Source organism: Melampsora larici-populina (assembly GCF_000204055.1).
Source record: "Melampsora larici-populina 98AG31 unplaced genomic scaffold MELLAscaffold_36, whole genome shotgun sequence".
Taxonomy (NCBI): Eukaryota; Fungi; Basidiomycota; class Pucciniomycetes; order Pucciniales; family Melampsoraceae; genus Melampsora; species Melampsora laricis-populina.
Window position 1 is genome coordinate 473,487 of NW_006768800.1, and position 27,047 is coordinate 500,533.

The following is a 27,047-nucleotide window of genomic DNA, read 5'->3' on the forward strand; positions in this document are numbered from 1 at the left end:
TTTACCCTATCCAATTCCTGTGGTTCAAAGAGCAAAAGATCCATGTGAAGCAAGAATCAATGTTGATCTATCTCTTTGGCATGTAAATACAAACATTAAACAACAGGAGTGTTGGCCCACATATATTTTTGTATGTATATAGTGCCCCGGCACGCCCTCGATGCGCCTTGTCGAGTAGTGAAGAGTGCGTTGGTGCGCGCCGACGTGTCGAGCCTGGGTCACGGACACGGTCCACCACACCACACATCAGTGTCAGGAATGTTCAGGACCGTTCTCTTTGACCATTCTCCTTGACGTTCTGCGAGGACCCCGGAAAGCTCCTGGAGAACAAACCGTCCTCGATCCATTCCGGCCCCGGCCCTCACACTTTCACTATTTGCCCCGAGGAGAGGTGGGTTAACATGGATTTCTCGGTGGTAGGAGAAGCGCCTTGATCAGGGCTCTCGATTACATATACTTTCAGTTTTGTACCACGTGTAATCACCGAGATATCCGTATGTAAGTACCCGACCCGAGCCGGTATGGATTTTCGTCGGTCTGGGGGGGCAAAAGTTACAAATCACACATTTCCCAAGCCACCAGTCATGTTCAGGGTCAGACATGTGTACCATCTGATAGCCCTCGTTGAGGCGCATCTTTTGCACCTGTCACATCTCTGGTACCATGTGACATGACTTCACAAAACACCGGTATCCGAAAACCCCCTCAGGACGGTTTGTTCTCCAGGAGCTTTCCAGGGTCCTGTTCTGCGAGCCTGCGAGCCAATGAAAGGTACGAGAAAGATTCGGATCGAAGGCGTGTTATGGTAAGGATTCGTTCAAACGGGTTTCGAATGGTGTAGTCTGTAGACAAGATAAGTGATCGCGATAGTGGCTCCATTCCTTGCTAAAGTTTGTCCGGTCTGTTCAACTCCGTAGGGGCAACGTAGACTGTTATCCAGAACGCAGAATGGTAGGCCGAGAGTAACTCCGCAAGTTTCTATAGATCATGGTGCCATGACAAGTGGAGACAGCGGGGCAAACATCGCAGTCCAACTTTAACTCAAAAAGAATCACGCTGGGCCTCTCCTTTTATCAAAAACGTCATTTTCGTATCTTTCGTATCTGTATACCAAGTCGCCTGCGCTGGAGTCAGTCATGCCTCCCAAGCAAACCTCACGAGATGTGTAAACAGTGTCGACAGCCCATATGTATGCGCCACGAACATTTTGTGTATTGCTTGTCTCATGGGTATCATTAAAAATCGGTACGAACGTGGGTCGGGAAACCGAAGCTGAGAGAACAGAAAGGCCATATCGTCCTTGAACAATCTTCGTGTAAAGAACCAGCGGTGAAAGAGCAAGTCTATCGATTGTCCAAATGCAGCAACCGAATTTGATTATCGCTGATGGTATGTAGCATATTATTGGATATGCTCGGCGCGGAAGTTGATTGTCAACCGGAGGGGGGGCAAGATGCAGCGACTGACGTTGGTTTCCTCATATGCTCGTTCTTAGTGGCTAACCTTCGCCCAGCATGCCAGCATCGTGATCGAACTCTCGAATTATTGCAAGATGGCCATTTATCTTTGATCTCTTATCTCATTGCTTGGTCTACTGAATCCGGAAATCGATCGTGTACTGGTGCATCACCTGGCCTATACTCATGCTAAAACTGCTATACAGCTTCGAAACTTGTTCCAGAGAGCCAGCTCGTAACACATTTTCGCAGAGCGCTTTCGTATCCCTATCCGTTCCGCGTTCCCCGTAGCCATGATTTTCAAAAGTTTGATAGAAATCTCCTACGGACAAAAAGTGGAGACGCGTTCGCAGACCGATATGAAAGGTCCCCTGACATTCGTTCCACGATAAGAGATAATTTCCCTGTACAGTATCATCTGTCTGACCAACTAGGACCAGGATTGATCCGACAAGAAGCTACTTCATAGGGAACCAGCTTACAATCGGCGCTCTCCTTCAAGTATCCCGACTAGTCGTTTTTTTGCACGTCACGCGAATCCTAGCAGGATTCGTAGTTTGGTTGTTTGGCTGCATTTCCCGCTCTTCAGGCCTGTCCGGACGGTTGTGAATTTTACATAGGCTTTTAGTCACGGTTTCCCTCTTCGTCAAGGACGTCATCCCTGACCTTTCCAGAAAGTAAGCTCGGCGTAGCATCCTCCAAAGCAATGGGAGTGCATAAGGTGGCCCTCGATGTTGAGAAGATTGGAAGGAGCAGGCGCGATTCTGTAGTCAGCGAGACCGACCATCAACCGCCACCAGGCGAAGCTCACCGTCAGCTGAAGAACAGACATGTGGCCATGATATCAATGTGAGTTTTTTGAATGATGTATCCTTTGTCGATCTCCAAGACACTTACCCAAACTCTTCCAGGGGAGGTGCCATAGGTATAGTCTTACTCTTTATGCTCCTCACAAGCACTGCCGCGTCTCTGAGACTTGCGTGACTACTCCGAAGGCACGGGTCTGTTCATCGCGACCGGGACCGCCTTGCAGCATGGCGGACCCCTTTCACTCGTACTTGGATATACTCTAACGGGGGTTTTGGCTTGGTCACTCATGTGCAGTCTGGGTAAGCCAATCTCGCGAGAAGATGTTGACGAGCAAGATGCAATTCTGATGATCACCACTACTAGGAGAGATGATATCCCACCTCCCCATCGTCGGGGGCCATCTAGGTATCTTATCTTGACTTTATGAATTCTTTTTCGCTGAGCTGAAACGAGCCACCTCCGTTTTTCCATAGCTCTCGCCGACCGTTTCTTTTCTCCGAGTCTCGCCTTTACCTTGGGATGGTCCTATTGGTATCTGTGGTGAGTTTCATAAGGATGGAAGTTGTCATCCGAGCGTTGAATTGAACACATAATTAATTCATCAATGTGAATGTCACTCGCTTCCATCAGGTCAATAGTCTTACCTGGTGAGTTTTCAAAGAAAAGCCTTACATCTTGCGGTTCACAGAACAGATGAATGATTGTCACTTTACCTCATAGCTGAGCTTTCTGCAGCAGCAATTTTGATGAGCTTCTGGACCACAAAAGTCAGTAATGCAGTCTGTGAGTCCTGATGAATCAAATGAATATACTCGTAAACCCCACCAATGCTGAAATGCGACTCCTTGAAGGGATAACTGTGTTTCTTTTTGCGGTTGCAATGATAAACTTGGGGTAAGTTTGAATGCCTTTCAGTGTTGGAGTCGAGGCATGAACTAACCCGTACATCTTTCCATGCAGCGGAGCAAAAATCTATGGTACATTCCCTCTTGGCATATAGCGATAACCTTCGGGATACGCTGATTTATTCTCTTCGATAGGCGAAATGGAATTTTGGTTTGCAAGTATCAAGATCCTCACCATTGTTACTGTTGTGATTCTCGGAATCATATTAGACTTAGGGGGGGTCACGGGCGAACGAATTGGATTCCGTTATTGGAAAGATCCAGGTAAACAGCATTATCAATTATCAGAAGCACCGAATATATGGCTAATACATTTCTACCCCAGGCTTGTTTGTTCAGGTGAGTCTCCAGTGCAAAGCTATCGAATTGACCCGAGTTAAAGAATTGGTTTCTTGGAAAATAGTATCAAGGTGTCCCTGGGGCAACTGGGAGGCTTCTTGGGTTTTTTTCGGTCCTCATCAATGCGGCATTTGCTTACGTCGGTGTTGAAATGCGTAAGTGAAAGTTGATGTAAAATCCTTCCCTGCTGACCAATATTGTTATGCATTTACAGCGGCAATTGCAGCAGCAGAAGCCAAAAACCCTAGGGTAAGCCTTTCAAAACCCCTCTACAGCCAAAATGCGAGGTCTAAAGTTTTGGTCTTCCTAGCGCAACTTGCCCAAGGCAATCAAACGTGTCGCAGCTAGAGTTTTGATATTTGTGAGCTTGTTCTCTGATATCTCAGTCTGTCCCACTCAGGACTTTGCGAACTGACGATTCTATTAATTAGTATGTGACTGGAACGTTAATAATCTGTACGGAATTCACAATTTCGCAGCTCCCTTAACTTGATGCGCTAAACCGACGACTTGTTCAAATAATAGCGCTTCTGGTATCTTCCAAAGACCCTCAACTTTCACTCGCTGTGCAGACTGGTGCCAAGTCACCTTTCGTGATCGCGTAAGTCCCCCTTCAGGACGTGAAACAAAACTAGTGGGAAAACGTCAGACATGTTGACACTTTTGAAGAACAGTATGAAAAATGCGGGAATCAAAGGGCTACCTTCAGTTATCAACGCGTCTCTGTTGAGTGGAGCGTGGTCAGCAGCTTCGTCAGACTTGTGAGAATATCTCCTTGGGGTTTATCTTTGCGTCATGAACCTAAGTTATTGTGACATTTTGCGACTTCAAGATATATCGGCAGTCGTTCGCTTTATGGTTTGAGCATCACAGGAAATGCCCCCAGATTCCTGTAAGCTATTTTTTGTATGAACAGCTCTTTTGAAATATCCACCAAATCAATTCTGACCTTTTGTGATGTTCAGTTCTCGGAGGACTGCTAGAGGACTGCCCATATATTGCTATCTGATAGGGATTGCCATGGGGTAACATAGATGAATTTGATGTGTTACAGACGCCATTCGCTGACATTTTGATAATCTGGTACTTTGTGATTTCATATTCTAATAAAGCACATTATCATTCATGTCGGCTAGTGACGGACAGGTAAGTCGGTTCTCACCGTACATTGTTATTTTTTGCTCTCATCTATCTAAACTGCTGCACACCCTCTTTCATCACAGGCAGGAAAGATCTTTGGCTACCTTGCATCTCTAACGAGCACGACCGGTATGCTAACATGGGCGGGAATCTTTGTCACGTGATTATTCAAATCTCTTATCTCATATTTTCTAGTTTTAATGAATTCGCGTGTCTTTGACATCTACAGGTATATCAGGTTCCATGTAAGCCAACTTTCGAAAAGTAGAATTCGCCTTCCGAACATCAAGTCCTGACTTGGACTCTAACCATCAAAATTTAGGCTGGGACAATCGCGCAGGGTTATGATAGATCCCAATTGCCTTATCAATCTCCGTGAGTCATCTCTTTGATGGCGTAGGAAAGCCCATATCTGTAGCAGAATTTCTAATATCAATTATTTGGACCAGTGTGGGACCGTTGGGTGCATGGTGTGGCCTCACTTTGTGCTCAATCATCATCATATTCAACGGATTTGATGTCTTCCTTCCTGGAAGATGGGATCTTGCAACCTTGTGAGGCAGCCTTGTTTTCAAATCAGGACACACCAACGATCTTCCACTGATGACCATATAATGTCACCAGCTTTACGAGTTATTTCCCATGCGTGGCTTTCTTGGCCTTGTACGTTGCTCATAGATGGTGGACGAGGACCAGCCTCGTTGAAAAGGTGGATATGGATTTCGGTAAGTCTTTCCGCTTGCAAAATTGTTACAAGAGGCAAAACTATCAAAGCGGAGTATCTAGTATCCTCGATGCTGACTGTTCTTTTTCAGTTACCGGAAGTCGAGATGCTAGTAAGTTCATACCTCATGCGCGTTTATCAACAATTTCCACGTTTACGTCTTCAGCTAACTTGAATGAAATCTGTAGTCGAAGAAGAGGAGTTACCCCCCAGAAATTGGGGAGAGAAGATTTGGAGAATACTGGTTTGATAGTATGATCAAGTGGGGCGGTTCAAGCACGTCCAACCTAGGGCGTTTGCTCTTCTCCTGGAGAGGTGTTTTATGCGGTTTTCCTCGGCTGTTTCACAAATGGCTACATCTTATTCACTCGTCTCATAATATCTATCGAGCCTATGTACCAAGCTTATGTATCTTGAGCTCACTTCTTGATTGATTTCTTTCTCACCAAAACAATATTAGTAACTTTAGTTGTTGTGCTAAGCTTATCACAATGTCAGTTATTACATCCAAGGCTCTTGGCATCATTTTTTTGTACAGTATATATCTACCATGATTTTCTCGTTGTGGCTGTGGCAACACCACCGGCGCTCCGCTCCGCTTCGCTATATCTCAGAATTTCACAAGCGAAGCGATTCAGCGCTATGATAAAACGCTAATCGCTCCGCTATCTTTCTTGAAGCGCTATGACTTCTGAGAGCGGTGCGATGTTTTAGATCGCTCCGCTCCGCTATGGGCAAATTTCACCTTTGAAAGCGCCTAAAAGCGCTGTGAGGAATCTTTTAAATAGAAAGGAAACAGAGAAAAAAGAGAAGAAAAATCCTAACATGTTTAGTAGGACTTTGATTAAGACTAATAAATGTACTAATAAAGAAATCAGCACCAGCTTGTAATCCATCTTGATCAGTTGCATGTGATGGTAAGAGTTGACAATCAAGGAAGTAATTTTCAATTTGTGAATCTTTCAATTGATCTTTAAACAAATCGATTTTATTCAAAGATAAAATTATCAAAGTTTTTGTAAACCATCTTGAATTACAAATTGAATCAAATAAATTCAATGCTTCTTGCATATTACTTTTGCTAAAAAGCTTGGTCAGAAAAAGAAAAAATAAAATAGAATTAGACCCAGATTTCACCGCAGCAGTCACAACGCAGCAGAGAGAAAAAAATTTTAGGGTGCTGTCAGCTGTGGTGCGACTTCCCTTCCATTCCAGCCTTTTGATCACCCACCTTTAGTTCACCATCACCTCGCCACCTATTTCTTCCCACACTCTTGCAAGATGAGCTGGTCAAACTCTTGGTAAGTCACTCTATGTCTTCTATTCATTATCTATTGGTGTGCTTTCTAAAAACCTTTTCATATCGTGTGATTCAGATGACCATCCTCACATTACAGTCTGAGATCAGTGATTAATTCACCTAGCTTGGTCTCACCATCACCTCGCCAGCTCTTCCTTCCCACACTCTTTCAAGATGGGTTTGAGATGTTGAATTGTTTCAATGGTCTCAAAATCTTGTTAAGTCAGTCAAGCTATGCTGTGAACATATCTCTTATTGATTTTCTGTTGTTTTTTCTAACAACAATCCAGATGATTGTTCTCACCACACAAAGATCAGTCATCGGTGTTTGGTGATCAATGATTGATGATCTATCTTTACCACTTTTCTCATATGCTCTTACACAATTGTCAGCTACTTTTGTATATAAACTTGCCTAGAGCTTCACGTGGAAAGGGTCTTGTGTCCTCACCCTTTCCATCTCGTCTTTGTGTGCTCTAGGTAGGCCTCTCAATTTTACATGTTCTTTAAAAAATTTATTGTGCCTGATGAAATGTCAAACAACGACTTCTATTTAATCTTTTACGTGCTCTAGTTTGCAACATGGAGAACAATCACATCAACCCAATCTTTCTGGACCGTTCTTCTGAACCAGATTCATTGCCTCATGAAAGTGTGACTACCCGATTGAGAGATGATCAGATTGCTATGGTATGCTGTTTTTGAACTTTTCACACTATCACTATTCATGAAGCTCACAGCTTTTTCTTCCTTCAATCTCATTCACAGAGCCCACATCCCAGTGTTGACGCTGAACAAATTGATGAAGACGATAACGCATACACCTTCTTTTTTGACTGTGAGATGTGGGTTCCTGACAAAAAGGGGAAAGGAGGCTTCACACGAATTGCATGTACTTCAAGTGTAGTACCTTGGCATGCCACTTGTTTTGATATAGACAGTCTGAAGGCAAAGTGCATGGAGCTTGCCAAAAGCGATGCAACCAAAAAATCCATTGAAAAAGTACTTCTTCATTCATCAAACAGCAGGAAGAACCCCGGAGTGTGGACCCTCTACATCAAAAAGTCTTCCAACTTTCCAAAGACATTAGACCGCCGTGTTGAGTTGAACTTAGACACAGTCCAAACATGGGTTGAAGAAAGTCAGGCCCTCTTTCCTGGTCGAGAGTCTGGTATTTCTTATCTTGTGCCCCATCCGAACAAAGTCAAAGCTCAAGCTAATGCGGTGAGTTCTACTTCTTGAGCCTTTTGAAATTCAAACCATCTTCTTACAGTTATTTCTTTCAGGCTGCACGTACCGAGGTGATTGCTGCCTCAGCTGAGCGCAAGCTAAAACGACAGATCGGCAAAGGAATTGACAAGGATATGTTTGACTCTGAAGAGGTCAGAACATTTGTAACTAACCCTCTATTTCATTCACTCACATTGCTTTTGTTTGATTTAACTCGGTAGTCTGATTGTGCATCTGAGAATTCTCAAGACTCAGGTGCTGCACTTGAGGCTGCTTTTTGCCATGAGCTGCTTGACCACCACGTGATGGATGGTGTCCACAACACCAAGTATCCTATTGTCATAGATCCAAAAGACTCCACCCGATACTTTGCTTTGACACTCGAAAAAGCAGAAGAATGGGCCAAACTCCGAGTGAGTTAGCATCATTTTTACATAACTGGTCACCCACATGCGCTAACTTTTGTTCCCAGCACAACGATGATGTTGATATTGATAATCCTCCGGCTCATTTCAAGTACGACTTGGTCAAAAAGCCAGCGAAAGACCCTCGTAAACCAACTGTTGTGCCCCCAGAAAGCAACAGCACCAATTCTTTCACGCCTGCTGCTATCAAAGATCTTCTTGTTGGTGTTGCAGCAGCTGTTGGGGAAGCAGTTCGGCCACCTCAAAGAAATCCAGCGCACAACCACGCCTCGCCAGATCCCACCACACCTCGTGCTTCTCACAAACAAACCGTTTCGCCTGAGCACCCTCCCCCTCTTTCATCTTCACCACCCACTGCACATGATCCAGACGAACCAAACGGAATCAACGGATTCCTCAACTTCTGCACTTTCCCAGAAGAAAAAAAGGCAAAAATCCGCAAAGTTTTTGAAGATACTGATGTTACCGACTATAGATCAATCAATAAAGATGATTTACCTTGAGAAGATTTGATCCAGCAAGGACTTTCCAAGGTCATGATTACTACACTTTATAACGATGCTCGGAAATATAGGCTCTCAAAGACTAAGAAACGAAATGCAGCTCGACAAGGAAAGAAGTCATTGGTGGCATGAAACTCTCCTCTCTGCACTGTTTGGATTCCTCACATGTTGCTGATGAACATCTGTTAACAAATGCAATAAATAAATGATGTTGAAGCTTTTAACGAGCTCGCAACTACCATCCTAATGTGAGAAAAAGGGCCAGTTGAATGAGATGTATCTTACATTCTTCAACCGGTCCAGTCCCAAGCTCTGCTGAATAACAAAAGAGATTGAATTTCTTATGAAATATATCCAAAATCTGAGTGAGTTTTCAAGGTAATCAAGATTGTCAGAATCATCGATCAAAACTGACTTTTGTTGAGAAAGATCAAGAAACAATCCAAATGTAGGTTTAAGTTGATTTGGTGGTTGATCGATAGTTTGTAAAGCTTCTCGAGTTGGATCTAGATCGATCACTATGATTTCAGTAGGATTCATGGATTGAAATCTGTTAGAGAAGAAACCTTTCGATGAAGGACTGAGATCTTTGTTTTAAAACGATCACTTATTTGAAGTAGAACCCTTTATTTCTTGTTTAGAATCTGCCAGGATGTTGTTCTGATGGATTTTCTTTTGATGTTGAGATGGTTGTGGTGTGATATGATGGATTGGTAGTCTTCAAGCTGTCTCTTATGTTATTAAAAACAAGTCAATCAAACCCTTTCAGTTTGTCTTTGGTCCTATGAACAAGACGAAAAACAATCACTTTTTTATTGAAGAATTTGATAATCCAATGATCAACTGGTTTTTCTTGGTTAAAACCAATCAACCTTCCGATGTTCCTATAGAAGAGATTGTGAACAACCTCAGCTCTCTTATGTAATCTAGAGACTGGTTTTTTGGAACAAGATTGAAATCATGTGAATCGCTCGGGATCCTATGAAGAGAATTGGAACGATTTCGATCTTCACACAAATCTGATCTATGATTTCTTCTTTCTTATTCCTATACAATCATGATCTTCTCTATCTACAACTCATCTATTCTACATGATCAAGGTCCTCTTCAAACATCCGATAACCACAATGATAGTACAATTTGTGTGTCAATTCAGCTGTAAAGGTTTTGTGAGCTGCCTTTCGGATTCGTTCGACTGGATTTGACCTAGTTACTAAAACTTGTGATCTCCGGACATCAAATTTTAAGACATTGAATCCAAACTCGATGGGGTTCAACTCGGGACAGTATGGTGGTAGATATCGAAGAAGAATACCTAGATTTGATATTGGGCATTGTCAGTAAGTTGAATGAATCACGATGAAGAGAAAAATGGCAGGAATTGAAACGTCAAAGTGTACCTTTTTCCTTACAGAGATCAGCAATCGATCCACCACAATGAATCGACGCGTTGTCAAGGACTAGTACACTATTTGGGGCTGGGAAGCGATTCATGCGGGGAAGCTGTGCAGTAAATTAAGGTCAGGAATTGGTTGAATAATTGAATAAAAAGGGAACAGACTTACCAAGGTATATTTGAGGAATCTTTCAAATCGCTTTCGATTCACAGGTCCCTCAAGCACGGAAAGAGCGATTAAACCATTGAAACTGATGGCCGGGAGCAAAGAATAGCGGCCTTGATGCATCTTGGGAATCTTGCGTGTGGTGCGTATTCCAATTCTGCTTCGCTGATGAGTTCTCAAGAGATCTCGACCACAGATAGCGCTCTCATCTACAAGTATTGGGTAAGGGAGAATCAGTACCCATGAATGGTCATGAGAGAAATCTGACTTACCAGTAAATACTAAGAAGTTTGAGGGGTATCCCATCATATCACGTTCCCATAACAACTTGGGTCGCACAGATTTGCGAACATTACTAACACAAGCCTTCTTCAAGCTGATCATAAGACGGGACTGGAGCTCGAGATGAACCGTGCTGATTGATGGCATCTTTCCATGGGCATTGTAAAGCTTCTCCTGAATCTCATCCAAAAAAAGTTCTGGCTGCTCATTAACCAAAACTTCCATGAATTCGCGGTCGGTGTTATTCAAGTGCTGGCGTCGGCCACGTGGTTGGTGGGTGTGTGGATCACGTATGACAGCGCGGGTGAGGCGGTAGAGCTCGGTCCAACGGGTGAGTGACTGGCGATATATTGATTTGCGAAGTCGCTGTCGGATCAGAGTCCTTGGAAGACCCTTGAGAGACCAGGTAACAGCAAGCACTTTCACGTCGGGTGAATACTTCCGGAAACCACCCATTGGAGGGGTTGGGTTCAGTGAGGAAAGCGAAGTGGTTGATTCGTATTTGGAGAATATGAAAAATATTGGCGGTAGCGGGGTGATCAAAAGGCTGGAATGGAAGGGAAGTCGCACCACAGCTGACAGCACCCTAAATTTTTTTTCTCTCTGCTGCGTTGTGACTGCTGCGGTGAAATCTGGGTCTAATTCTATTTTATTTTTTCTTCGTCTGACCAAGCTTTTTAGCAAAAGTAATAAACTCATCATATCAAAACAAAACAAATTCCCATTCCCATTCGTGCCCGATTGACATTTGCATTGGAAAAAACTACCCAAGATTCGTTTATACATGGAATGAGCTAACCTTTGATAAGCTAACGTATGAAACGTATTAAATCCTTGAAAAAACTTTTGTCCAGTCAGATGTGATTTGATTTGTCTAATGAATCCAACCGATAAAGATCTAATGATTTCAGATGAATGAAATAATCCATACAGTTGTTATCACCAAAGCTCTCTGACTGGTTTGGCCGGGGCCGGCCCCGGTCCGACTGGTCAGGGGGCTCCAATAACACCTACTTTCACCAAAACAATAAAAAATTTGGGGGTTTTCACCAATTTTGACCAAACTTTTGTATTTTTTGTGGGTTTTTATGCTATAAATCTGACTTAACTATGATTTTAAGTACATAGCTAGTTATGTAAAGCCATGAAATCTGCCTGTATTAGGCTTGCATCGGGCTCAAATCAGCCCGCGGTCCGACTGGTCAGGGTCTTAGATCAATTTCTTTTTGCAAAAGTGGCTGTACAGGTTCATGAGTACCATTTCTTGGTTCCTGTACACCTGAACAGTCCAAAAATGGGCTTTTCAAGAAATATCATGGCATGAAAAATACCAAAGTACCGGGTCAACTGCCCCAATCATTCTTGCAGGGAGCCAGTCAGAGGGCTTTGGTGATAACAACTGTATGTGAATGGTGAAAGTCCTCCTAAATAATAGCCGCGTTCAAACCTGACCCGGTTGACACAAAAACCCGGTTACCCACACAGTGTCCGCCAAAAACGCGCCGGACGTCCGGTGAGCTTGGCTCTTTGTCAAGTTTGTGTAATTTTTGCGTTTTGCGTGAAAACGCGCCCGCCCTGAACATGTAAAATTGAGCACAGCACAATCAGCAAAAGCTTTATGTCTTCGACTGAGGACATCCAGATGGCGCAGCAAATTGAGGCCTGAGGTGCTCAGGGCTAGCTGCGCATCAGTCTCAATTCAGCTACTCGGATCCTATGTGGTTGCCTTAGACAATTCAAAATAATGTTTATCGTTTCTTCGCCTCCAAAGAGGCGCGAAAGGAGATATGACCCGAGGCTTCCTAGCATTTCTCAAAATCGGACATCGCCGCACTTTTTGAGTGCTGGAGCGTACACTGTATGTAAGTGCGCAGTTCTCAATTCGGGCCTCTCCTTCCAAGAATCATTCGTGTATGATTTGAGGACGTGTATGGAAAAAAGAAATGAACTATGTACAAGAAAAAAAGTGCGCAGTTTTCAATTCGGGGCCTCTCCTTCCAAGAACTATTCGTGTATGATTTGAGGATGTGTATGAAAAAAAATGGATCATGTACAAGAAAAAAAACCATAGGACATGACTTTGAAAAAGTAGATGATTTAGAACATCAAAAATTATCAGAAGACTCTACTTGCGGGTGATCTTCAATTCTTTTGGTGCAACCAACTGTTTGATAGGAGCCCCAAAAGACTGGACCTTTGTTCTCATGAAGAACCCAGCCATACTGATATCTGACGGAGGAAGGGGCAGGAAATGTATCTGCCAAAAAAAACGAGCTGGGGAGCTCAACTTGTAGCGCTTACCAGGTTGTACTGCAAGAAGGGTATGATCAGAAAGCAATCTTTCATTAAGCGTTCAGATTATTGAGAAATATTTGTACCGGTGTCACCATCGTCCATAGATACAGAGAAGCGACGTTTCTTAAACGCTAGCGTCAAACTTTGACAAGGATTCCTCAACGTGAGAGCACCGGAAGACGCATTGTTCATATTGGTGTTGCTAAGGTCAATAGATACGGAGGAGCCCTGGTTGTTGATTGCTAGCGTCAAACTTTGATGAGAAGTCCGCAACGTGAGAGGACCGGAAGACACAGTCTTATTGTGCTTGTAAGGTGGCACTAAAAACAGAAAAGATTAGACAAACTGTGTTGAGAAGCGCGTAATGGATGAAAGAATTGGATTGAGAGGTGGAATGACCTGTCCTGAATGAGCCAGATTGAGGGGATTTAATGGACCTTAAATATGGAAATAATCCATCAACAGTGAACTCGAAAGACATTGGTGACACAGAGTGATTGTCTTGATGAACGGGAGCAATATTTCACCGTTTGCGAAGTTTTGGGAAGTGTTAAAATAGCCGTGATGTTAAGTTGAAAGACATTGGCGACAGAGTGATTGTCTTGATGAACCAATGGTCTTGATGAACGGGAGCAAGACTTCACCGGTTGCAAAGTTTTGGGAAGGGTCAAAATAGCCGTGATTCCTAAGCACAAGTACAAGACTCCGGGATAGCACCTTTGGAGCATACGGTATGAATGGTCAAGGTGGTTTTGATGAAAGGAGCTAAGAGCTGCCAAGAGTCGCCGGTGAAGGAAAGGGATTGATGGAAGGGCTTTCCTTTTTAAAATTGATGCACGGCAGTTCTCTCAAACTCCCGCGAAGATAACAGCAAATACATACAGCGAATCACGGCTACCAAATAGTAACAAACATGCCTGATGGATGAAAGGCAATTCCACTTAATTTTCCACCTCCTCTGGCATACCATCACGATCCTAAAGATCTGGGCCTCCAAGCCCATTCCTGTTAGATCACTTTACAACAGCTCTGTAGCTTGTGTTGGACTCGGGCTTAGATAAGTGAATTCGCATACGACGGTCCTGGCGGTACAAGTGTACTAGACAAATACCGTAAGAGCCAGATAAGAAAGTAGGGCCGCAAGCGCAACAAACAAAAGTGTCTCAACAAGTCAAGCGCGTTCAGCTTAAGCTTGCTTGAGGAATTCAACGATGAGCTCACGCTAGACTCCTGAGGAACTCAACGTGGCCACAGGGAGGCTGAGCTAATACGTGATTTTGGGAACAAAGATCTCACAAATTTCACATATCTGATGCATACACAGCTCACCAGACGACCGGCGCGTTTTTGGCGGACACTGTGCCAGTTGCTTTTCTGGTGGTAACTTTGTGTATCCATTGACAGTTCTTGACAGATTCCAGCCAAAAAGTCCACCGGGTCAACTGGGTTTTTTGAAACCGGGTCAGGTTTGAACACGGCTAATGTGGTGCATATGAAACGATCTAAAAATTTGAAAAAGAAAAGAGAATATGTTACGTCACACACATTGTACAAAGATCAGTGATTGCTTTTCTTTGGGAGCGGGGATTTTTTTTACCCATTTCAATCATCCAAATCATTAGTGTTTCTTTCCTTCTTTTGAAACTCGCCTCAATGATTTCTTGATGAGTTTGATCTTTAAGACTTCATGCATAGCTTGAACGTCATTCTGATGTCCTTTGTGCATCCTTAATCAATTCGATTGATGATGAGCATCAAATCCGAAATTCGTATTTGTTCCACATGCACGTTCTAAAAAACACACACACACAAGTATTCAAACAAAGAAAGGTTTTGCCCAGAACCATTAAAAAGGTAAAACTCAAAGCATTAGAAAATTTATGATCTGTGTATTGTCTTTTGATGAAAAGAATTGACTAACCTGAAAATGTAATCGATAAGATCTAGCCTCTCTGCAACCTTCGATCCTAGCCAAATTCGCACTCACCTCACGCTTCATCACACTTTCATCCGAAAACACAGGTCCAGATCCTAACATTTCAATCTTCTCTTCCCAGGTATTTGTATTCAAATGAGTCGATGGGATTGTAGACGGTTTTGTATTTGGTGTAATTGAAGATGGAAAGAATTGTCGTTGGTTGGTATGAGGGCGTGTAGGTGAATGTGTGGTGAGATCGTTATGCACCCACAAAAACCACAATAACGCGTGCTCAGAAGCGCTACGGGGCGCTCTGAGGCGCCCTGTTGCTATGCGCTTGTGGTTGCTGTGGCGGTCCATAGCACAGCGAGATACCGCTATAGAGAGCGGATCTCAAAACCGCTATATTTGTCTGGGTTTTACCATAGCTATAGTGAAACCCGGGACCCGCTATATGGAAAAAGGCCTAGCGCCGGCGGAGCGCGCGCTGTGCTACCGCTCCGCTGCCGCTATCTCGGGCGGAGCGCCGGTGGCGTTGGCTGTGGAATCCCATTTGGCGCAGATAGCGATGGGTTATTTTGCTTCTTCCGTATAATCAAAAGAGTTGAGCTTGGCTTTATATTGAAGCAGATAGACACAAGGTATGAATTGTAGAGCGGCGGCCTACTCAGTTGAATAGAAAGCTCGATTGAGAACATATAAAGGTCTACAAATTGATCACAAATGGAATATATATAACTATGGCCAAAAGGCTCCTCATCTGGCATCTCTTGAATAAGAGTTATGTGAAATGAAGTGATGTAGAGACTTCAATACTATGCATATCCGGCGGGTTTCGAATCAAACATATCAAAGTGGCCCTCCATGGGTACTTTGATGGGCTTACGTTGTTGTAACTTTAATATCGGCTCCCTTGAAATATTGCTTCGTTTGAAGGAGGCATCGTCCTTGAGGAACCCTACGATGCCACTAGAATCTATTTCATTTGGACCGTGCCTCAAAGCCAAATTCCTTGGAGTGATTACCCTTGATGAAATGCTTCCTGATCGCCAGGCTGAAAGATGATGAAGCGTCAAAGTTTTTCAAAAGTCGTGGAATCCCGTTATTGCAGCTTGTTCCTCCTCATAACAAACCGGTATGTCCATGGCAAACTTTGCAGCCGTTGCTGCGCTGACCCATGATAAATCCTTTTCGTTTCGAGTCACCCGCGGACGTATGGGACTGACGGGCCCAGGTGCTTCTCTGGTATGGAAGGCTGTCACAATTTGTCACCTTTTACGAATGTTCACTACCAATAAGATTGGCACGGGCGGCAGCATATGAGTCAATCACGGCGGTGGTGCTTCTGTTGAGATCGAATTCCCTGCCATCGAGAAGCTCACAATAATGAATCGTTGATGATCAATTGGGGAAGCAATTAGAGAACTTTGATTGTTCCACCCGGAGGTCTACAAAAAGCCTTTCTTCATATCTTGCCCTCCGCATCACCTGCAACCATCTCATCATTCTTATCGCAATACGCTTCTTTGACTTGTAAACTCCATCCTGTCAGATCCTATCATCATATACGCTTAGCTTATTATCTCGTCTTTATAATCACCATGTCGGATCTAATCGCAGCACCGTTCAGCTTTGGCCTTCCATATGCCTCAATCTTCGCAGTCCCCAAGAAGGATACCTTTAAGCGACCCGCATCCGACTATTACTGGCAGAAAGCCACGGCTTCTCCTAACTCCAACTCTGACGCTCACCTCTCTGTGGCATCAGACCAAAGCTGGCTCGAAAATCCGGACGCGTCTGACTGGATTGATATCGAGAACGATGACGCGTCACAAGCACCACCATCTGGTCTTACGCCCCAAAAGCCAAAGAGATCTGCCTTTCGTCACATATCCTTCCTGGGATTCGTGAACAAGCCAGGAAGTACTAAGTCCAATATTGTGACCTCAACTGAGGGCGCCTCACATCATGCGCTATCAAAAAAGCATTCTCTCGCCAAGAAGTACCGCAGTTCAGAATTCACAGTGTATAGAGGCTGGCGTATCAGGTCCATAGGACGAAATGCTAAAGTCAAAAAACTTGTAGCAGTCGTTCGTCGTCGAATAAGTAGCAAGAGTCCCGAAGAACAAAAGCCAAAGACATGGGAAGAGTACACTGATCTCTATTCTTCGGTGAGTCTTACAAAATTTCCATTTCATGCCACTTGATGAATTCAAGCTCAACATCGCGCTTATCGCTGTGCTTTGATAGGAGCAAATCGATGTGAACGATCCGCCTCTTCCTCCACTTGAACCAAACCCTGATCATCCAACGCCGTATGAAGAGAAGAAATACGATCCAGGCTTGGCGGTGGATGAAGAGGCTCGACAGTTGATCATCAGAAGATTGGCCGTTTGTGGCAAGGGCGGATACGATACCTCAGAAGAAGCAGTTGCGCGAGCTCGCGAAAGGACCAAATTGGCCGAACAGCTTGAAGGAGAAGGGAGGGAGCCGAAGAGCTTATCTGAGGCTTGGTCTGACACCTCTACCATGATGACGTCTGCTTCAAACACCACCAAGGCATCCTACGTTCCAGAAACACTTGAACAACATCCTATCTTCCGCAAGATTGTAAAACAATGTCGTGAAATGTTTGGAACAGCTCACTCCCTGATCAGCGTGAGTTGGTCTGTTGCATCGTTACTGAGTTCCATCTGAAAAATGATAATCTAGACCGTTTGCTGATTTATAATTCCATCTACTTCCTCCACGCGTCACTCGCTGTTCAGATCATGCAAGAAGAAACTCAAATCTTCTTGGCTATATCTGGGGGTGCCGACGGACGTGAAGCTCCAAGAGATTTCAGCATGTGTAAGCATTTTTGACGGCTTTCTTGGGCCTCTAGGTTTGGACTCTGACAAAAGTGTTGTCTTCTTGCTCAGGCACTCACACTGTCTTGAGTGGTCGGAAAGGTTTTGTGATTCTTGATGCGCAAAAAGATTGGCGCTTTGCACTTGGGCCCCTTTGTCAATATTGGGGCACGCGCTTCTATGCTGGTGAGTCTTCCTGTTTTCCTTTTACACATCCTACTGCTCCTTGAGCGGTTTCTGATATGTTTGTTTTGCAAAAAGGCGTACCTCTCCTCTCACCAAGGCTTGGATCTGAAGAAAACGCTTCCTACCCTATTGGCACTCTGTGCATCATAGACACTAAACCTTGGGATTCGTTTGGGGTTGAACAACGCAAAAAACTTGTCTATATGGCAGAATATGCACGCCAGGAGATTGAATTATGGTTTATGAATAAGATATCTCAGAAAGTAGAGATCTTAGAAAAATCTCGAAAAGACTGGAGTCTTGAGGCTGAGCAAATGGGTAGTGTTGAAGAGGTTTCGACAAACATACCAATCCAGGTAACCACTCCACTTTCACCAGTCGAAGAACAAACTGAATCCATTCCAGCTCCGCCGACTTCATCAGTACGCAGAAAGAAGCCCAGTATCATCAGGTTTACCAACCACCTATTAGACGTCATCCCCGATAACTTAAGTCCACGTAAAACGCGCAGCCTCAATGGCTTCAAAATTGCTAACTCTGAAGCCTCGACTCCTTCGTCTTCGCCCTATAATTCGCCCCTCAATTCGCCCATCAAGAAGCGAAGTTTTGCGGGATTTACAAGCATTTACTCAGAGGCCTCAACTCCTACAACAGCTTCTTCAGCTTGCCACCCAATGAACGGTTCGACTCCTGCTTCTGAATCTCCCAGCATATTTGATCGACCAGAATCTGCTATAAAACCTAATTTGAAGAGGATTTTAGATTTGGCGACGCAGGCCGTGGGCGTCACACTTGATCTTTCTTTAGTTTATGTGCTTGCGGTCGAGGCCCATCCTCATTCGTTAGATAGTGGACGAACCTTTGTCGTGTCTTCATATAACTTGCCTTCGCCAATGCCTGATTTCGATTCTGCCTTACATTTGCGTGCTCTTCGAGCACCTGAAGGTGGGCTACTCTATCAAAATCAAGCTTTCGCCGAAACTGAAACCACTGAGGTCGAACCGAAGCCCAAGACTGGCTTAGCGAATTTTGCATCAGCCTTGCTTGTTCCTGTCGGAGCTGAGAAGAATGTCAGTTGGAGAGGCTTTGTTCTTGCTGGGTTCACTGATGATGTCAATCGGGTATTTGGAGGTGAAGATGAGGCTTATATGAAACAGTTTGCCGCCGACTTATCTCGCTTTACCAGTCGATTGCAATTGTGATTTCCTTATGATTTGCTTTTATCATCGGCACTTTTTTCTTTCGCACGTGTGCATTTTCACTTGAAGGACACCTTTCATTTATCCATTCCTGTGAGACTTCGATTTCAACCTCTCCACGCATCATGTCCTGATACTTTTCATATCTGTCAGATTGTACACTCATTTGTTCGGTCTGTTGTAACTCATTAGCTTTGAATCTGACCCATGCCACCAACTGTCCTAGGTATGCAGCAGCAAACCTTTACTGTGAATGCAAACAAATTTGTAGCCTCGTAGCCAAAGTTTCGACCAGTCAAAACTCGTCGCGTAAACTCCCATGTACAATGCTCCTGAGTGAAGAGGTCATCATCCAGGTCCACAGCACGCCGTTGTCCTAGGTCTTTGCACAATTGTGCGCTCATTACGAAATTGCCTGATTCCACAATGCCCTTGATTCCGACTTGGCCCAGCGCTTCCGTCTTCGAAAATGTATTTGACATACTCCTTTCCACATATTATGTTTCGTTTGCGGCATTGCACAATGAGTCCAGGCACAGAGCTCATGCGTTCCCTGCCGATCACGTCATGCGTCACCAACCCCAGCACTTGATGGCTGGATGTGTGGTATAGAATCCCTGAGCTTGGCCAGCCGAAATGGTGCCTTTGTCTAGCTTCACGCGCTTGGAAGCTGCCTGAGGTGTTCCTGAGTTCCGTTTGATGATCAGCTCTCAAATCACATATAAAAAGCGCTTGTCTCACCCTCAACCTCGAACCTCATCACTCACAACAAACACATTTATTTACCCGCTAAACTTGATTAGAAATCTTTTACCCAACTCTTTCATCAGTCTGAATCACTCTTGTCCTCTCCTACTGCCCCTTTTTCGATTTCATTATACCTGATCAAAACTCTTCGCCCTTATTTTTATTATTTTAAAACAACCAAGATGTCCAGCCAAAACGCTCAACCCGTGGCTACTAAATCTGTCGCTACAATCACCTCCCGCAGTGGGCCCAGTGTGAGAAACGGTACGGAGAATGAAGCTGGCGGAAGCAACCTGGTCACTCCCAGACGCTCAGGACGGGAAATCCCTAACCGTAAGGCCTTTCTCTCTTCAGTACTTGGTAATGACTGCTAGCTGACATATGTTCGACATTCATTTATGTCAGATGGGAAAACTCCATCTAGGGAGCTCAGGATGAGCTCTCGCACTCGCCGTCTCATGTACGGCGAAACCTCGACGACGGACACCGAACAGGTCACCCCAGACCGAGTTCGACAAGTCAACCGCAGCATGGCGAGAAACAATGCATCAAGGCCGCGGAACCGGCAGATCGCCAGCACGGAAGAGGCCAGGGAGAAATCGAGGCCGACTACGCGCCCAAGTGGAACTCGACCACTTGATTCACAGGATGGTAGCGATACCAATCCATTCCAATTCTATAGGTGTTACGAGACGCCTATAGACCATATTTTACCATTGCCGGAGGAAGAACCCGAGGTCCTCGAGATCATCATAGAGGATAGTCCGGGAAAAGTTTCAAGTCCTCTACCTCGATCTTGAGATCTTCTTTCTCTGATCGCTTTCTCCTTGTATATTGTTTTCCCTGGCCTTACTTCATCTCATATATTGGTTTATCAGTAGTCATCAGTTCATCAAGATTGTATAGTCGTCATTTTTTTTAGTTTCATCAATTTATATCCTTTTTCTATCTTATTGTAACAGTATCACAGCATTGAAGTTTGATTTGTTTTACTTGGTTCATTTTTCTCTACGAGCTTTCTTTTGTTCTATCTCTTATTAGTACCTCAGTCATCATTTCACTATTTCACTATTTACTTTTTCTTTAAAACTTTCTCGATTTACAAACCTCTTGTTTTACTCTTTTTTTGAATTATCATTTTTTATTTTTTTGGCTTTGAAACAAAACTTAATGGATTTTTGATCCTGACCTTTCTGAACTTTTCTTTGATGATGTCTCAATTTGGTTGCGTTGTGAGTCTGATGTAATAAAGAGCCCTCTTTGAATGATTGCAACCCTTGGAATCTCTTGTTTGCAAAAACTGAGAGAAACAGACATGAAGTTAATATGAAAGGCAAATGAAGGAAAAAACATCAAAGCTTCAATGCATGACTCATAATAAAATAACTTTAGCAGATCAACCTACTCCCAGTATGGTCTGTTGGTACATGTAATATTTCTCTCAGGGTGAAGATAAGCCTACATATCACTCCGACACAAAATAGTTTCCTGGTACAAGAAAAGAGTATATACAAAATAATGATGATTCCATCTTTCTTAGTACATCTTTGACTTCATCATCTCCTAAGAAATTAACATTTCATATCTCCTTCAACCAAACCAATTTTTCAATCTGTAAAACATCATCTCATCATTATGTATTTCATACATATACTTTACCCAATATTGTATTGTTGAATCCCCAAGTAAAATGCAAATTATCCACCATTGAAAATAATAGGAGCTCAGAGTCATGATTTTTTAATCATCAAAGAGATACAAAACAAACTGAACTTGAAAATCTCTCTAAAAACCAACATGGGGTCTAATTCATAATCCACTCTCTACTTTGTGATGTCTAGGTTTGGGAGCTAGACAAACCAGACCTACTTGTACCATAGAGGCTCAGGTCTTCTGGGGGGCAGCACCGAGGGGAGCAGGTCCACCTGTGACTGTTGATGGGAGAGAGCTTCCCCATGACTCAGGACATTTTCCTAGCTGTGATCTCCCACCTACAGCAGCCTGAGTCAAGCACCCCAAGAATTTCCTACACTCCCCCCTTCCAAAAACTCTAGCTTCAGATTTCTCAGCTACCACATCTTAGGCTCCTAGTAAGTTATACAAAAAAGATTGAATTGGGATCTACTATGATCACCCCAAGATTCAAACTCTGATCAAGCCAATTCCAGATCCTCCAACAAACATTGTGTGTTTTTATACTTGTCATCTGTGTTGCAGATAAGGACAATTATTGAGCAAGAAATCCACCATGTAATAGTTGATATATACCTGTTATAGGTTAATTACAGTTTTACATATGTATGTTGGAATAGTCCTGCGTGACTAATGTATTATGTCATTATACAGTCCTGCAAGACTATCCAGTGTTATTTCAAAGTCCTGCGTGACTTCCGTCCGCTAATGTCTACTGTGACATATTCCATATTTTCTCTTTGTGTGCTTAGCAAAATGTTTGGCATGTGATACCTTACGTAATTAGTTCACTATATAACCTGCCTGGTACAGCATAGGAAAGGTTGACTTTTTCCTCACCTTTCCTCTCATTCTATTCACGCTGTTCCAGGTACGAATCATTCTCTCTTGTTCTTTCTTTTTCCTTTGTCTGATTGATTCATATATGAAATGTTACTCATTACCTTTCCTCTCATTCTATTCACGCTGTTCCAGCTGATTGAAACCTAAGAATGCGGGACAGTGTTTCACATTGTGGTCAAAGAGATAAATAGCAGAAAGCCTAGTAGTAGAGGTTAATCTGAGCAACTCCTTTGAACAACTGATCATTGATCTGCAGATGATCTCATGTGATTAATACAATAAGATGTGTGTCTGTAGTGATCTACTAGTTACCATGTATGATCTTTATGTTCCCATAGAACCCTGATTCACCTGTGCAATTCATTCTACAACAACCCTTCTATTTAGCACAAGAGCACTAGACTTCCCTTCTTGGTGGCCATCACATGCCAAGAAGATCAGTTTTGAAGCTGCTAATTTGGGTTCCCAATCCATCTTAGTTGCTTGAACTAAGGCTACATGTGGTTGCTAGAAAGATTATCATAAAAATAATTGCACAGAATTGTCTTCCAAATTGATTTGTGTGTACTTTCTTTGTTTGAATGATGTATACCTGTTAAATATCACATAGAAAGAGAAACAATATAAAATAGACTAAGTAAAAGTGGATAACTGAATATTAACTGAGATAGAAAAGGATAGTTTGTGTGCTATGCATGTAATTGATGATTACATGTGTTGATTTGTATTTAATTAAGTATTACATGTTTCTTTTTGTTATTAGTACATGTAATTTGTTGATTACATGTAGATTATTGATATGTAATGAGTTCTTTGTAAGAAAGGTGATATGCCTTTGAGGCAGCTTATGCCCTCTCTGACATGTGTCTCTCATGTACAGCTTATAGGCCTTGGATCTCCATCTGCCTACTGCCACTATTTCCTCCAAGGGGCTACCCAATTCCTTCTCAATGAAGCACCACCCACTCAAAATGAATGTCTGCTTAGCTTCACTCCCAATTTTGATTGCCACACCTCTTCAAAAATCTTCTGACACCAAGTCTTTGTCAATATAATTGGTTGGTTAGCACACAGATAGGAGAAAAGCAGATCATCTTCTGTTGCTTCCGTGGAAAGAATCATCTGTTTCACTGCCAGTCTGCGCCAAGCCGGTATATCCAGAAGGCCTTATGTTGACAATTTATCTCTTTCACTTCCCTTACTGCCGTCACCTTTGCCTCTTAATCCAAATCCATAGAAATTAGTTTATAGAATCCCACACTACATCTTGAACTCTTACTTTACTATTACTTGCCACTAGTTTCAAAAGTTCACCCAGTCATGCCACACCCCAGAAGGCAACTAATGTGACTGTGTAGGCAACCTGGTTTTTGGTTCCTCCTCCCAACAATGTAGTCATACAGTAGAAGGTACAAATGACGGATTACAAGTGCCATAGTCAACAAAGTGAGTTCAACAAAGTTGTACAGTGGTAGATCCATTGACACCTAGAGTGGTTTTCTACTAGGACTGGGTTCTCTGGAAACTTTGGGCAATCACATTGATTCTAACTTTGCAGCTGTTTTAAATAACACTTTGAACTTTGGGGTTGCCTGATGAGGATAATCAGCATCATGGAATAGATGCCAGGTCTGGATGTCCAACAAGTAGGTCCTGACTGTGGTTGATTTGATTGGTGGTGGACCAGTATCAGATGAGTTGTCTGACAAAGGTGGGCTGGCCCATACTACAAAAAATATAGAATCACAGTTTTTATTGATAGTAGTGATTCACGGTTTACCCATTCTTTGAGAGCAAAGGCAAGTAGTCTTAACACTCTGGCATTGCTCATAGTTGCATTGGACCAACTGCTTTTCAGCATGTATGTCTTAATGGAGTCACTTGACAAGAGAATGAGGCCATCTCCTGCTCTGAGGAATTCTATACCAGTTTGTGGTATAATGTCAGCCCTGGGTACATATACATGTACCCAAAGAACAACTTGTAATATATGACCATCACTTAGAAAATCCAATTACATGTACATACAGCCTATAAAACATATGTAAAATGTAATAAAAGACACATAAACCCTGATTACATATACATATACTCTAGAACTAATGTGTAACATATAAGATTACGTACAAAAAACAATAGTAACATCTCATAACTTAGTATCAAGAGTTAAAAATGGTTATATGGTATAAAACACTTAATGGTTACTGAACATAACATTAAGTGTAATTAATTAGAAAAATAATAAAATAATTAATATAAACCTGATATAGTAACACTTGTGTATATCACAATATCTCTTTATCCTGTTACCAAGAAGGATATTGGAGAACTTTGGGATCCAGTTCTCATTGTTATATTCATTCATAAACTAAAACCTCTTCTTCAAGAGTCAACTAACAGTAGTCTGCCAGGATTTGTCCTAGCAGACTCTTAGTTGTTAACCTTATATCCTATCTTCCTCTTTCTCATCATCCTCTTCTTCCTTTGTACCTAGTTTAACAAATGAAAGATAATAATACTTATTATACTTCATTGGAAACTACTCCCAGTACCACCTTTTAGTGAGTGTAGCCTCCTTTAAAAGTGTCACTACCCTCACATATAAGGTAGTTGGTGATGTGTAACAATGAAGCATTAGGTAATCAGAATGGAGTATTTCAGATGATGGCTCCGAGGGTCATAGGACTTTCAGGACCTTCAGACAGGCAATATCTGGTCAAAGAATGGGATGACAGGTTTTATTGGAAAAACAATTAAAAAGGTCTCTTGTTGCACTCCTCTTGATAGTCCAATACCAGGCTAAAAACAGGCTGATTGTTTCAGGAAGGGTCCATTACTACTGGGGTCGTGATTTTGATGTATATTACATCATTTGGGATTCACCAACCATCCCCCTTAAGATAGCATAATCTTTACTCTAGCCTAAGGTATGGGGGGCACCGCCGCCAAGCCTCCAGGTTTGCGTCCATGAGAAAAACTTCTCATTTACCAAACCTGGTACTTGTGACTCTGCCGGGTGGGCAGATGGAAAATCTTTTCATATGATGAAATATAAAATTTGAAACTTTGAATGAGCTGAGATGTGTCTGTGGAAGATAGGCTGTTGGTTGGGAACTTTGTTAGGGAAAAAACGTTTTACTTCCCAACACAGTTCTCTTCAGAACTTTGCGCGAGTTCCCTCACTATAAGCATATCTTCTCATCTACACACATCCTTCCAGCTCATGGAATTCTGTACCAAGTTGTACCTTGGTTGGTGCTCACACAGAAAGGTATTTCAAGAAAGAACAAGGCCTGAAACTAAACAAATCAACATTTCCAGAGTACCTGTTCCACAGCAGAAATCAGATCAGCGGGACTCCTGATTGCCACCCGACTCTCAATCATCTGTTTATCTTTTCCTCTCAACAGTAAGCCAGCCAGACTGTCACCTGATTTTACCCAATGTGCCACCAAGTCTGCATTTGAGTCTAATAACAAATCTTGAATCCTCTTCCATTCTCCATTCACCACATGGTCTCCTGACCTCCTCTTTTCCACTGCAGATTGTGATGTGGTATTTTCTGTGAAGACAATAAATGTCTTCTCTCCTACCTTAACAATTTGTCAATCATCATCAACCCTAAATGTATAGCCATGGTCTCAGCCCAGGCTATACTCTGGGTAATGTGAAGAGAAAACAGAGCATTTTAACCATCCAATAAATCATATTGTGCCCACTTTTCACCAACCAAAACCACTATCCCTGCCATGGAGGCGTCCCCTACTCAATCTAGGTCCACTGGGGTTAAGTCAGGTATGCTTTGTCTCACTTCAAATGCATTCAGTTAAATTCTCCTTTGAATCCGCTGGTACCACTCTTCTAACTGATGAAACCTTCCTTTCTTTATCCCAACAATACAAACTGGGACTACAACATTGCAGGTGGGGCAGTATGTATGTTGTGTAAAGCAGTCTTCCCATAAGTTTCTATGTCTCCTTCAGGTGAAACTACCTGCCAGGTACCAGGAAGTCAGGAATGTGTTGTTTTCCTTCTTTCAACTTCTCAACTGGAAGTCTGACAATTCAATCTTTTACATTCCATATGAACTATATATATCTTGTTCATCTGAAAAGTTGTGAACTTTTTCCAAGTTGGACACCACATTCATTTTGTTACTCAACCTCACAACATCTTCAATGTTAGTTGGGTTGTTGGTACTTTTTACCAATAAATTATCATCCACCCACCTAAAAGCTTTTTCTAATTTCAATTTCCTCTTTATGATCTCTCTCCACCAATCAGATGCCCAAAAAAGCACACCAGTACAACCTGCCACACCACCAAACTGGATATGTGTGTAAACCCATTAAATCTGACATTGGAAGTTACCTCCATTGCAATGGGTGTGTCAAAATTTGTTAGTAAGCCTTTTCCCAGTCAAAAATGCTGAGCTGTAAATTCCCTTGGTTGTATTTGAAAAATATTACCAACACTTTGACATCATCCCAGCTTGTTCCAAATTTATTCTTATCAACAAAGGTATTGACTGAAGGTATCTCTGGGTTGTTCTGGGGATAGGACATTTGGTACAAAATACAGAAGGAACCGTCTCCATGGGTAATATTCCCCAAGGTGCTAGATTGGAAAAATGCAAATTTT

The 27,047-nt window shown here is 42.7% G+C and overlaps 4 protein-coding genes across 4 annotated transcripts; 3 read left to right on the forward strand and 1 right to left on the reverse strand.

Annotated features, from left to right (window-relative positions):
• Positions 1-2,163: 2,163 nt before the first annotated feature.
• MELLADRAFT_90273 (uncharacterized protein) lies at positions 2,164-5,633 on the forward strand (the record flags this gene model as incomplete). The annotated part of the gene is made up of 24 exons (XM_007413332.1): positions 2,164-2,306; positions 2,369-2,382; positions 2,432-2,566; positions 2,741-2,807; positions 2,898-2,914; positions 2,988-3,050; positions 3,119-3,161; positions 3,228-3,244; positions 3,308-3,436; positions 3,498-3,511; positions 3,576-3,666; positions 3,726-3,760; positions 3,822-3,872; positions 4,084-4,112; positions 4,186-4,272; positions 4,344-4,403; positions 4,624-4,657; positions 4,735-4,811; positions 4,881-4,896; positions 4,974-5,026; positions 5,101-5,121; positions 5,276-5,376; positions 5,467-5,487; positions 5,542-5,633. 24 exons carry the CDS (start codon positions 2,164-2,166, stop codon positions 5,631-5,633), a joined length of 1,410 nt encoding a protein of 469 aa, XP_007413394.1.
• A 7,402-nt stretch (positions 5,634-13,035) lies between these two features.
• MELLADRAFT_109397 (uncharacterized protein) lies at positions 13,036-13,700 on the reverse strand (the record flags this gene model as incomplete). The annotated part of the gene is made up of 2 exons (XM_007413420.1): positions 13,036-13,292; positions 13,436-13,700. The coding sequence occupies 2 exons, from the start codon at positions 13,698-13,700 to the stop codon at positions 13,036-13,038; spliced, it is 522 nt and encodes a 173-aa protein (XP_007413482.1).
• Positions 13,701-16,491: 2,791 nt separating this feature from the next.
• Positions 16,492-19,127, forward strand: MELLADRAFT_53232 (uncharacterized protein; the record flags this gene model as incomplete). Its single annotated transcript, XM_007413333.1, has 7 exons — positions 16,492-17,061; positions 17,141-17,548; positions 17,659-17,740; positions 17,812-17,925; positions 18,001-18,347; positions 18,397-18,398; positions 18,635-19,127. The coding sequence occupies 7 exons, from the start codon at positions 16,492-16,494 to the stop codon at positions 19,125-19,127; spliced, it is 2,016 nt and encodes a 671-aa protein (XP_007413395.1).
• Positions 19,128-20,053: 926 nt separating this feature from the next.
• Positions 20,054-20,671, forward strand: MELLADRAFT_109399 (uncharacterized protein; the record flags this gene model as incomplete). Its single annotated transcript, XM_007413334.1, has 2 exons — positions 20,054-20,204; positions 20,277-20,671. The coding sequence occupies 2 exons, from the start codon at positions 20,054-20,056 to the stop codon at positions 20,669-20,671; spliced, it is 546 nt and encodes a 181-aa protein (XP_007413396.1).
• Between the last annotated feature and the right edge of the window lie 6,376 nt (positions 20,672-27,047).